We start from the raw sequence: 13154 nt of genomic DNA, 5'->3' as shown, positions 1-13154 counted from the left end.
ATGAGCATATTCACTATGAAAAAAATCTGGTTAAATGTGTTTGACTAACTCTGAAAGTGATCAAATAGACAAGCTAAAAAATAAATAAAAACATTTTTGTATTTACCAGTTAACTGGTGATTGGATTTTTTTTTTTAAATGCTTAGTACTAGGTGTAAACAAGACCTTGGACAGCAACCTAGTGTGGATATAATAGTTAAGGGATTAATGCTTAAAGCAGTCTACTTCTCAAACATTACTGGGACTATCCTGAAAAAAAAGGTAATAAACTAGGGGATAAAAGGAAAAGTACAGGTTGATGCATATTTTATTCCACATAATGCTATACTTGCATTACTGAAGAAAAAAAAAAGCCAACAAGTGACCTTACAGGGGCTTGGGCATGCTTGAGTATCAATACGTACAGTTATGTTAGTCCTGCCATAAAGTCAAATGTAAAGCCACATCAGAAGTTACACAACCCTTAATTTGAGGGGCCCCAAGATAGCAACTAGAGCTCAGCAAATAGTTAAAGTTAAATGGCTTGGGTAGAAGCTTGGCCCGTTTAGTTCAAGTCTAAAACCTCTTTGCACAAAATAAAAAGGGTTTAGTAGTGCAGCCCTATAAATCAAACTGAGAACAATCACGAAACATCCAACTCCAGTCAGAAATCAATACCAGAGAGAAACTAATGTTGAGTTTCAGGAAGTTTATTAAAAAACTAAATTCACATGACCAGGATAACTTCTCCACTAGACACCACAGTTTGCCCACTAGAGATGGTCTTGACGTGCGCATCTCTTCCTAAAAAAAAAAGTGATAGAAGCATGAGGCATTCAAATAAAATGTTATTCCTGAAGTCAATTTACAGCAAGCACTCACTTTTCCTAGTGCAGCTTTGCTCACAGGTGCCAGAAGAGGGATGGCACACCGCTGTACTGCAGTGGATGAAGATCTAACAGAGGGGAAAGGGTTAAGCCATATAATTCAATATAAAAAGCACTAAAATTAAGGCTTGAGGTAAGGCTGCAGAGCATACGGTTTCCTGCAGAGGAGCCAGTGATGCTGGATCTACAAATGTGAACATCTTCACAACAAAGCGCTTGTAGTGGGTTGGGAACTGAAGACCCGAAGATCCAGCCATTGGAACCAATGTGGTCAGGTAACGATCATCCTGGTAAGGGCATCTGAAAGGCAAAGAGGCAGTCAGAAAAGCCTTACAGCACATGGATAAAGAATGGCCTTACTCACCCATCAACCAGAAGGTCCCATTGGGGTAGACTGAGTGGACTGGGGGTTTGTGTCGCCCAGCAATGTCCCAGCATCAGGACAATGTTGGGGTCGGTCCTCCAAAATGCGCACCTCAACATACACAGGTTCTCGCAGGACTTTTGTAATTGGATAATCAGCACCACTGTAGTAGGATGTGTACGCCTCATCCCCTGAGGATACAGTGTTAAACTAAACTGCTGCAACCTGGAGTATGAGAGGCGTTAGTTATACTTGGGACAAACACTTACCTTCTGCACAGCCTTTGGTGACACATTGACCATTTGCCAGTCTAAGCTCAACCCTGAGGGGTCCAGGAGCAGCTACTGGTGGAGGTGGAGGAACACTGTTGACCTCCACAACCAGAGCTTCCACAGAAGTAGCAGAGTACCTACACTGGAAGAGAAGCCTGGACAAACCATGAGCTTGTAGCAGTTGTCAATGATTAACATTTATGATACAGCATAGGTCACCTACTCAAAATGGCTGTCCCTTGTGATGGAACCAAGTGGTCCAATACCCACTTCATACGAGGAGATCATTCGGTTTTCATACACCACATATCCACTGTCCTCCTGCAAATAGTAACACTGTTGGCATCCAGTCCATCCTAAGCCACACAGAAAAAAAAACACAAGCAGCTACTCACAATCATGCTCGTGCCACATGCAGTGACAGGGAACTGGTATATAGCAAAGAAAGGCGTGGATCCCACAGGACTGCAAGATGGGTCACTTCCACCCAAGAGACGGACAGAATCCAGGCTCAGTCGAGGCAGCGTAACATCTCTAGCCACCACTACCACAAACTGACCATCTCTTATACACTGGACAGTCACTGGAATGAGTTACAAGAGCAGGTTATTGCTGAAAATCAGTTTAACATGAACACTTTGCATTGACTCAATCTTACCAGCCTTCCCATAGTAACATTGCTGTCCATTAAAGCAGCAGTTGATAGCTGCACACTCAGCACCAGTAATACCAGGTGGTCCACATTGGATCTGCTCATAATCAGCTACAGCACATTTGTCAAGGGGCTCTGCCTGTGCCACTGGCTGCTTAGGCTGAAACTGAGAAAACTGCTGACTAGCTTGCGGTTGAACTGACTGAGGAAACTGTTGACTAGCTTGCTGTTGAACTGACTGAGGAAACTGTTGACTAGCTTGCTGTTGAACTGACTGAGGAAACTGTTGACTAGCATGCTGTTGAACTGACTGAGGAAACTGTTGACTAGCTTGCTGTTGAACTGACTGAGGAAACTGTTGACTAGCTTGCTGTTGAAACTGCCGATTAGCTTGCTGTTGAACTGACTGAGGAAACTGTTGACTAGCTTGCTGTTGAACTGGCCGAGGAAATTGTTGACTAGCTTGCTGTTGAACTGACTGAGGAAACTGTTGACTAGCTTGCTGTTGAAACTGCCGATTAGCTTGCTGTTGAACTGACTGAGGAAACTGTTGACTAGCTTGCTGTTGAACTGACTGAGGAAACTGTTGACTAGCTTGCTGTTGAACTGGCCGAGGAAATTGTTGACTAGCTTGCTGTTGAACTGGCCGAGGAAACTGTTGACTAGCCTGCTGTTGAACTGACTGAGGAAACGGTTGACTAGCTTGCTGTACAACTGACTGAGGAAACTGTTGACTAGTTTGTTGCTGAACTGGCCGAGGAAATTGTTGACTAGCTTGCTGTTGAAACCGCTGGTCAGTTTGCTGGAACATCAGAGATTGAGGATTCTGGGGCAGATTACTCCACTGTGGAACAGCATGACTGAACGCAAAGAGCCAAACACAAAGTGCCAGAGACTGAAGAGCACACCAACTTCCTGCCATTGTTCAACAGCTAGTCACACTGCTGAGATGCTGCCCTCTGGTTTTTTTGTACCATACAGACTTTGGCTAATTAATGATAATCCCTCCCTCTTCATTAACAGTCATGATTCTCCAGACTTGCATGAGTGGGAGTCTATGCAATGCGTGATTCTATTGGTTCTTACAATTGTTATAATTTTTGTATACTTTCCACACTTTTTGAACATACACAAAAGCACATATTGAGCTGAATTCTGAATAGTATGCTAGTACAATTTATTTCATTCTGAAGTTAGCCTTTGTTTTCTCCTTCATTAGCTGAATTTTATAGGCTATTTGATGGTTTGGCTATTCTGGATTTTATTTTTATTTTTTTACATCTTGCGGTTTTCATGGCAAAAGGCCTGTATTTTCAGGGTATGTTTACACAACAACGACGTACTAAAAATGGAAACTTTTTTTCTTTGAGTTTTCGTGGGAAGTTTCTTAGAGACGACAACTTAGGGTGACATTCCCGAAATTGGTGCGTCCCTCAATACATAAATAGTGTCCTGCATTTCAGTTATGTCTGTATTATTATTTTTTCATCCCTGAAATTGTAAAAATAAAATAAAAACTGTGACTGGCATTTAAAAATCTATTTGTGCAGCCGTCATGTTCTAGCTGTAATATTAACCAACCAACCTAACCCTAGCCCTGAAATTTTAAGGCAATAATATATCCCAAATTTATTGAAATGCACATTTATTGTCTTGTCAGAGGAGGACAGGCTCCATCCAAAGTTTTTTCTCGTCAACTAAACATATTATGGAACTATTTTACCTGCTGCCATCACCTTTGTCTCCATTGGGACAAATGCAAATAATAGATTTCACAATGAAAAAGTTCAAAAGCATTATTTCTCTAAACTGTTAAAACACGTCAACTTGTGGATTTCTGAACTGGTGTGAGTGAATGGAGGCGGGGCTAATTGTTGCATATTCGTAGAACCACGTATACTAAATGAGGCAACAGTGTAGTTATATTCAAGCAATTTTAAGGCGTGAAGAACTTTTCCAAGGAACATTTTTTTAAATATGTCATTTTGGTAATCAAAGATGAGTTTTAAAAATGTGTTTAAAAATGGAGTGATGAGAGTGTTGCGATTCTCCAGGATTGTTTTGAGACCACTGACTGGCTGATGTTTAGAGAGGCAGCAGATGGGAACATTAACGAATATACAGATACTGTTTCCAGCTTTATCCATCACTGCATTGAGGACATCGTTCCTTAGAAGTCTGTTCGGTCCTTTCCCAATCAGAAGCCCTGGGTTGATGCTGGGGTCCGGAATAACCTAAGAGCCCGGGCTGCCGCCTCTAACTCCGGGGACCCTGATTTGTACAGGAAGGCCAGATATGACCTTCGGAAGGCCATCAAAACAGCGAAAAGGTCTTACAGAACCAGGGTGGAGTCCAGTTATCATGGCTCTGACCCTAGGCATATGTGGTACGGACTTAAAGCCATTGCAGACTACAAAGGGAGAGGTTGTAGCGAGACCCAGGCATCTGTCATACTACTAGACGAGCTAAATGACTTCTATGCTCGTTTCGAGAGGGACAGTGAACCTATTGCAGTGGAACTGCCTGAAGGCCGAGCCAGTGGCGTGCCTATATTAACTGAAGCTGAGGTGAGGCTATGCTTTAAAAAGATCAACCCCCACAAGGCACCTGGTCCGGATGGCATATCAGGTAGGGCCCTCAGGGGCTGTGCTGACTGTTTAGCTGGGGTCTTCAGTGACATCTTCAATCTCTCTCTAAGTTTGTCTGTACTCCCTACCTGCTTCAAGAGGACAACCATCGTCCATGTGCCCAAGAAAACCAAAGCCACCGACATGAAGGACTATCGCCCGATAGCACTGAACTCTATCACCATGAAGTGTTTTGAGCGGCTGGTCAAACCATTAATCTGCTCCTCGTTACCCCCCACCCTGGACCCTATGCAGTTTGCATATCGGTCCAATAGGTCTACAGATGATGCTCTCTCCCACCTGGACAAGGGAAATACGTATGTGAGAATGCTGTTCATTGATTACAGCTCTGCATTCAGCACCATCATCCCCTCCAGACTCGTCACCAAGCTCGTGGATCTGGGACTAAACATCTCCCTATGTAAGTGGATCCACAACTTCCTGACGGGGAGGCCACAGGTGGTGATAATCGGTGACCGCACCTCATCCACACTGATCACCAAAACACAGGCACGCCCCAGGGCTGTGTGCTCAGCCCTCTATTGTTCTCCCTGTTCACACATGACTGCGAAGTAAACCACAGTTCCAACCTCATCGTGAAGTTTGCTGACGACACAACCATTGTGGGCTGCATTTCTGACGGAGATGAGTCAGCCTACAGAGAGGAGGTCGACACTCTGGTGACATGGTGCCATGACAACAACCTCTCTCTCAATGTCAGCAAAACTAAGGAGATGATTGTGGACTTTAGGAGGAGACAGAGCGAGGAGCATGTACCCCTGCACATCAATGGATATGTAGTGGAAAATGTCAGTTGTAAGTTACTCGGGGTCAACCTCAGAAATGACCTTACCTGGTCTGCTCACACGGACAAGGTGGTCAATGCGGCCCGGAAACGCCTATTCTTCTTGAGGAGACTGAAGAAGTTCAGCATGGACCCAGTCATCCTCACTAACTTCTATAGATGTACAATTGAGAACACACTGACTGGCTGTATCACAGTGTGGTATGGGAGCTGCATTGACAGGGACAGAAAAATCCAGTGTGGTTAGGTCTGCAGAGTTCATCATCGGCAGAAAGCTCCCAGCCCTGCAGGACATCTACCACACACGATGCCTCAAGAAAGCGGGCAGGATTCTAAGAGACTGTTACCATCCATCCTTCAGTCTTTTTACCCTGCTGCCTTCAGGTAGGCGATACCGAAGCATCCGGGCCCGCACACAAAGACTGGATAACAGTTTTTTCAAAAGGGCCATCATGCTCCTAAATGGTCAATGATAATCTCTCTTCACTTTTCTTTAGTCATTTATCCACTGTCACTTTAGTTAACTGTTTGCACCTAGTATATTATATGTTATGTAATGTCAGGTTACTATGCGGTGTCTTGTCATAAGAATTTCAGTGCCAGTTAACCGTGTGTTGTTCTGTGCATCTGACAATAAAAGACTTGACTTGACATTTAAAGGGTTGGTTCACCCAAAAATAAAAATTACCCCATGATTTACTAAGTCCATCAAAGTGCTTCCATCCATCATAAAAGTAATCAACACAGCTCTGTTGGGGTAAATGAAGGCCTTCTGAGGTGAATGTATGTGTTCGTGTAAGAATAAAATATATTTTTTAAACATTATCGACTAAAATTTAAACTTTGACTAAAGCTTGGAAGAGCCGGGACATTTAACTCAGATTGTGTTCGTCTGAAAGAAGGTCACATACACTGAGGATGATTTGAGGGCGAGTAAATCAGAGGGTAAATTTCATAATTGGGTGAACTATCCCTGTAGGGGATAACATTAACTACAGAGAGATTTTAAGACCAAATAACTAGTCATGTGAAAGTGCACACTCAATAACTCATAAGGGCAATTCTTGCATGGGCACATATGCAATGCTTTCAAGCCCTGTTCACACCCGTTATTAAGGTGCATTTTGGTTGATCGGATCACAAGTAGAAATTCCGGTTTACATGTGGCGTTTTAATTGGTCTCATTTGTCCACTTCTGTCCTGATCTCTTAAAGGAGAGGGTCTACGTTTGCAGATGTTCAAACACATGAGCATCTACTCTATGAAAGCAATCTGGTTAAATATGTTTGACTACCTCTAGAAGTGATCAAAAGTAGACAAGCTCAAACAAAAACGACCATTTTTGGATTTACCAGTTAACTGGTGATTGGATTTTTTTTTTTTTATGCTTAGTACTAGGTGTAAACAAGGCCTTGGACAGCAACCTAGGGTGGATATAATAGTTAAGGGATTAATGCTTAAAGCAGTCTACTTCTCAAACATTACCAGGACTATCCTGAAAAAAAAAAAAGTAATAAACTTGGGATAAAAGGAAAAGTACAGGTTGATGCATATTTTATTCCAGATAATGCTATACTTGCATGACTGAAGAAAAAAAATAAGCCAACAAGTGACCTTACAGGGGCTTGGGCATGCTTGAGTATCAATACGTGCAGTTATGTTAGTCCAGCCATAAAGTCAAACGTAAAGCCACAATCAGAAGTTACACAACCCTTAATTTGAGGGGCCCCAAAATAGCAACTAGAGCTTAGCAAATAGTTAAGTTAAATGGCTTGGGTAGAAGCTTGGCCCATTTAGTTCAAGTCTAAAACCTCTTTGCACAAAATAAAAAGGGTTTAGTAGTGCAGCCCTATAAATCAAACTGAGAACAATCACGAAACATCCAACTCCAGTCAGAAATCAATACCAGAGAGAAACTAATGTTGAGTTTCAGGAAGTTTATTAAAAAACTAAATTCACATGACCAGGATAACTTCTCCACTAGACACCACAGTTTGCCCACTAGAGATGGTCTTGACGTGCGCATCTCTTCCTAAAAAAAAAAGTGATAGAAGCATGAGGCATTCAAATAAAATGTTATTCCTGAAGTCAATTTACAGCAAGCACTCACTTTTCCTAGTGCAGCTTTGCTCACAGGTGCCAGAAGAGGGATGGCACACCGCTGTACTGCAGTGGATGAAGATCTAACAGAGGGGAAAGGGTTAAGCCATATAATTCAATATAAAAAGCACTAAAATTAAGGCTTGAGGTAAGGCTGCAGAGCATACGGTTTCCTGCAGAGGAGCCAGTGATGCTGGATCTACAAATGTGAACATCTTCACAACAAAGCGCTTGTAGTGGGTTGGGAACTGAAGACCCGAAGATCCAGCCATTGGAACCAATGTGGTCAGGTAACGATCATCCTGGTAAGGGCATCTGAAAGGCAAAGAGGCAGTCAGAAAAGCCTTACAGCACATGGATAAAGAATGGCCTTACTCACCCATCAACCAGAAGGTCCCATTGGGGTAGACTGAGTGGACTGGGGGTTTGTGTCGCCCAGCAATGTCCCAGCATCAGGACAATGTTGGGGTCGGTCCTCTCCAAAATGCGCACCTCAACATACACAGGTTCTCGCAGGACTTTTGTAATTGGATAATCAGCACCACTGTAGTAGGATGTGTACGCCTCATCCCCTGAGGATACAGTGTTAAACTAAACTGCTGCAACCTGGAGTTTGAGAGGCGTTAGTTATACTTGGGACAAACACTTACCTTCTGCACAGCCTTTGGTGACACATTGACCATTTGCCAGTCTAAGCTCAACCCTGAGGGGTCCAGGAGCAGCTACTGGTGGAGGTGGAGGAACACTGTTGACCTCCACAACCAGAGCTTCCACAGAAGTAGCAGAGTACCTACACTGGAAGAGAAGCCTGGACAAACCATGAGCTTGTAGCAGTTGTCAATGATTAACATTTATGATAAAGCATAGGTCACCTACTCAAAATGGCTGTCCCTTGTGATGGAACCAAGTGGTCCAATACCCACTTCATACGAGGAGATCATTCGGTTTTCATACACCACATATCCACTGTCCTCCTGCAAATAGTAACACTGTTGGCATCCAGTCCATCCTAAGCCACACAGAAAAAAAAAACACAAGCAGCTACTCACAATCATGCTCGTGCCACATGCAGTGACAGGGAACTGGTATATAGCAAAGAAAGGCGTGGATCCCACAGGACTGCAAGATGGGTCACTTCCACCCAAGAGACGGACAGAATCCAGGCTCAGTCGAGGCAGCGTAACATCTCTAGCCACCACTACCACAAACTGACCATCTCTTATACACTGGACAGTCACTGGAATGAGTTACAAGAGCAGGTTATTGCTGAAAATCAGTTTAACATGAACACTTTGCATTGACTCAATCTTACCAGCCTTCCCATAGTAACATTGCTGTCCATTAAAGCAGCAGTTGATAGCTGCACACTCAGCACCAGTAATACCAGGTGGTCCACATTGGATCTGCTCATAATCAGCTACAGCACATTTGTCAAGGGGCTCTGCCTGTGCCACTGGCTGCTTAGGCTGAAACTGAGAAAACTGCTGACTAGCTTGCGGTTGAACTGACTGAGGAAACTGTTGACTAGCTTGCTGTTGAACTGACTGAGGAAACTGTTGACTAGCTTGCTGTTGAACTGACTGAGGAAACTGTTGACTAGCTTGCTGTTGAAACTGCCGATTAGCTTGCTGTTGAACTGACTGAGGAAACTGTTGACTAGCTTGCTGTTGAACTGACTGAGGAAACTGTTGACTAGCTTGCTGTTGAACTGGCCGAGGAAACTGTTGACTAGCCTGCTGTTGAACTGACTGAGGAAACGGTTGACTAGCTTGCTGTACAACTGACTGAGGAAACCGTTGACTAGTTTGTTGCTGAACTGGCCGAGGAAATTGTTGACTAGCTTGCTGTTGAAACCGCTGGTCAGTTTGCTGGAACATCAGAGATTGAGGATTCTGGGGCAGATTACTCCACTGTGGAACAGCATGACTGAACGCAAAGAGCCAAACACAAAGTGCCAGAGACTGAAGAGCACACCAACTTCCTGCCATTGTTCAACAGCTAGTCACACTGCTGAGATGCTGCCCTCTGGTTTTTTTGTACCATACAGACTTTGGCTAATTAATGATAATCCCTCCCTCTTCATTAACAGTCATGATTCTCCAGACTTGCATGAGTGGGAGTCTATGCAATGCGTGATTCTATTGGTTCTTACAATTGTTATAATTTTTGTATACTTTCCACACTTTTTGAACATACACAAAAGCACATATTGAGCTGAATTCTGAATAGTATGCTAGTACAATTTATTTCATTCTGAAGTTAGCCTTTGTTTTCTCCTTCATTAGCTGAATTTTATAGGCTATTTGATGGTTTGGCTATTCTGGATTTTATATATTTTTTTTTACATCTTGCGGTTTTCATGGCAAAAGGCCTGTATTTTCAGGGTATGTTTGCACAACAACGACGTACTAAAAATGGAAACTTTTTTTCTTTGAGTTTTCGTGGGAAGTTTCTTAGAGACGACAACTTAGGGTGACATTCCCGAAATTGGTGCGTCCCTCAATACATAAATAGTGTCCTGCATTTCAGTTATGTCTGTATTATTATTTTTTCATCCCTGAAATTGTAAAAATAAAATAAAAACTGTGACTGGCATTTAAAAATCTATTTGTGCAGCCGTCATGTTCTAGCTGTAATATTAACCAACCAACCTAACCCTAGCCCTGAAATTTTAAGGCAATAATATATCCCAAATTTATTGAAATGCACATTTATTGTCTTGTCAGAGGAGGACAGGCTCCATCCAAAGTTTTTTCTCGTCAACTAAACATATTATGGAACTATTTTACCTGCTGCCATCACCTTTGTCTCCATTGGGACAAATGCAAATAATAGATTTCACAATGAAAAAGTTCAAAAGCATTATTTCTCTAAACTGTTAAAACACGTCAACTTGTGGATTTCTGAACTGGTGTGAGTGAATGGAGGCGGGGCTAATTGTTGCATATTCGTAGAACCACGTATACTAAATGAGGCAACAGTGTAGTTATATTCAAGCAATTTTAAGGCGTGAAGAACTTTTCCAAGGAACATTTTTTTAAATATGTCATTTTGGTAATCAAAGATGAGTTTTAAAAATGTGTTTAAAAATGGAGTGATGAGAGTGTTGCGATTCTCCAGGATTGTTTTGAGACCACTGACTGGCTGATGTTTAGAGAGGCAGCAGATGGGAACATTAACGAATATACAGATACTGTTTCCAGCTTTATCCATCACTGCATTGAGGACATCGTTCCTAAGAAGTCTGTTCGGTCCTTTCCCAATCAGAAGCCCTGGGTTGATGCTGGGGTCCGGAATAACCTAAGAGCCCGGGCTGCCGCCTCTAACTCCGGGGACCCTGATTTGTACAGGAAGGCCAGATATGACCTTCGGAAGGCCATCAAAACAGCGAAAAGGTCTTACAGAACCAGGGTGGAGTCCAGTTATCATGGCTCTGACCCTAGGCATATGTGGTACGGACTTAAAGCCATTGCAGACTACAAAGGGAGAGGTTGTAGCGAGACCCAGGCATCTGTCATACTACTAGACGAGCTAAATGACTTCTATGCTCGTTTCGAGAGGGACAGTGAACCTATTGCAGTGGAACTGCCTGAAGGCCGAGCCAGTGGCGTGCCTATATTAACTGAAGCTGAGGTGAGGCTATGCTTTAAAAAGATCAACCCCCACAAGGCACCTGGTCCGGATGGCATATCAGGTAGGGCCCTCAGGGGCTGTGCTGACTGTTTAGCTGGGGTCTTCAGTGACATCTTCAATCTCTCTCTAAGTTTGTCTGTACTCCCTACCTGCTTCAAGAGGACAACCATCGTCCATGTGCCCAAGAAAACCAAAGCCACCGACATGAAGGACTATCGCCCGATAGCACTGAACTCTATCACCATGAAGTGTTTTGAGCGGCTGGTCAAACCATTAATCTGCTCCTCGTTACCCCCCACCCTGGACCCTATGCAGTTTGCATATCGGTCCAATAGGTCTACAGATGATGCTCTCTCCCACCTGGACAAGGGGAATACGTATGTGAGAATGCTGTTCATTGATTACAGCTCTGCATTCAGCACCATCATCCCCTCCAGACTCGTCACCAAGCTCGTGGATCTGGGACTAAACATCTCCCTATGTAAGTGGATCCACAACTTCCTGACGGGGAGGCCACAGGTGGTGATAATCGGTGACCGCACCTCATCCACACTGATCACCAAAACACAGGCACGCCCCAGGGCTGTGTGCTCAGCCCTCTATTGTTCTCCCTGTTCACACATGACTGCGAAGTAAACCACAGTTCCAACCTCATCGTGAAGTTTGCTGACGACACAACCATTGTGGGCTGCATTTCTGACGGAGATGAGTCAGCCTACAGAGAGGAGGTCGACACTCTGGTGACATGGTGCCATGACAACAACCTCTCTCTCAATGTCAGCAAAACTAAGGAGATGATTGTGGACTTTAGGAGGAGACAGAGCGAGGAGCATGTACCCCTGCACATCAATGGATATGTAGTGGAAAATGTCAGTTGTAAGTTACTCGGGGTCAACCTCAGAAATGACCTTACCTGGTCTGCTCACACGGACAAGGTGGTCAATGCGGCCCGGAAACGCCTATTCTTCTTGAGGAGACTGAAGAAGTTCAGCATGGACCCAGTCATCCTCACTAACTTCTATAGATGTACAATTGAGAACACACTGACTGGCTGTATCACAGTGTGGTATGGGAGCTGCATTGACAGGGACAGAAAAATCCAGTGTGGTTAGGTCTGCAGAGTTCATCATCGGCAGAAAGCTCCCAGCCCTGCAGGACATCTACCACACACGATGCCTCAAGAAAGCGGGCAGGATTCTAAGAGACTGTTACCATCCATCCTTCAGTCTTTTTACCCTGCTGCCTTCAGGTAGGCGATACCGAAGCATCCGGGCCCGCACACAAAGACTGGATAACAGTTTTTTCAAAAGGGCCATCATGCTCCTAAATGGTCAATGATAATCTCTCTTCACTTTTCTTTAGTCATTTATCCACTGTCACTTTAGTTAACTGTTTGCACCTAGTATATTATATGTTATGTAATGTCAGGTTACTATGCGGTGTCTTGTCATAAGAATTTCAGTGCCAGTTAACCGTGTGTTGTTCTGTGCATCTGACAATAAAAGACTTGACTTGACATTTAAAGGGTTGGTTCACCCAAAAATAAAAATTACCCCATGATTTACTAAGTCCATCAAAGTGCTTCCATCCATCATAAAAGTAATCAACACAGCTCTGTTGGGGTAAATGAAGGCCTTCTGAGGTGAATGTATGTGTTCGTGTAAGAATAAAATATATTTTTTAAACATTATCGACTAAAATTTAAACTTTGACTAAAGCTTGGAAGAGCCGGGACATTTAACTCAGATTGTGTTCGTCTGAAAGAAGGTCACATACACTGAGGATGATTTGAGGGCGAGTAAATCAGAGGGTAAATTTCATAATTGGGTGAACTA

The 13154-nt window shown here is 43.4% G+C and overlaps 1 protein-coding gene and 1 pseudogene across 3 annotated transcripts; both read right to left on the bottom strand.

Moving 5' to 3' along the window:
- Positions 1-675: 675 nt before the first annotated feature.
- LOC306997859 (zona pellucida sperm-binding protein 4-like) lies at positions 676-3097 on the bottom strand (annotated as a pseudogene). Its single transcript has 8 exons — positions 2161-3097; positions 1898-2085; positions 1726-1823; positions 1500-1657; positions 1231-1421; positions 1019-1166; positions 862-934; positions 676-783 (listed from the first exon to the last, which is right to left on the bottom strand). The product of its transcript is annotated as a zona pellucida sperm-binding protein 4-like (transcript).
- A 4015-nt stretch (positions 3098-7112) lies between these two features.
- Positions 7113-9767, bottom strand: LOC306997860 (zona pellucida sperm-binding protein 4-like). Of its 2 annotated transcripts, XM_079611395.1 has the most exons (9): positions 9488-9767; positions 8999-9414; positions 8736-8923; positions 8563-8660; positions 8337-8494; positions 8066-8258; positions 7854-8001; positions 7697-7769; positions 7113-7618 (listed from the first exon to the last, which is right to left on the bottom strand). In XM_079611395.1, exons 3-9 carry the CDS (start codon positions 8739-8741, stop codon positions 7542-7544), a joined length of 753 nt encoding a protein of 250 aa, XP_079467521.1. In that variant the 5' UTR covers positions 8742-8923; positions 8999-9414; positions 9488-9767; the 3' UTR covers positions 7113-7541. The 2 variants fall into 2 exon arrangements, with proteins under 2 accessions (XP_079467521.1, XP_079467520.1); XM_079611394.1 differs by having other exon boundaries at positions 8999-9717.
- Positions 9768-13154: the final 3387 nt, after the last annotated feature.

The sequence above is a fragment of the Phoxinus phoxinus genome, assembly GCF_949152265.1.
Source record: "Phoxinus phoxinus genome assembly, chromosome: 4".
NCBI classification, from domain to species: domain Eukaryota; kingdom Metazoa; phylum Chordata; class Actinopteri; order Cypriniformes; family Leuciscidae; genus Phoxinus; species Phoxinus phoxinus.
The sequence above is the reverse complement of the archived record's forward strand: the minus strand, read 5'-3'. Positions and strand labels throughout refer to the sequence as shown.

What these genes read in the sequence shown, in the direction of transcription:
- LOC306997860 (XM_079611394.1), bottom strand. Translation starts at nt 9,674, where the DNA reads ATGGCAGGAAGTTGGTGTGCTCTTCAGTCTCTGGCACTTTGTGTTTGG. An exon ending in ATGTTACTATGGGAAGGCTG is followed by an intron (nt 8,924 to 8,998) that starts GTAAGATTGAGT and finishes AACTCATTCCAG; the next exon opens with TGACTGTCCAGTGTATAAGA. An exon ending in ACAAGGGACAGCCATTTTGA is followed by an intron (nt 8,495 to 8,562) that starts GTAGGTGACCTA and finishes TGGTTTGTCCAG; the next exon opens with GCTTCTCTTCCAGTGTAGGT.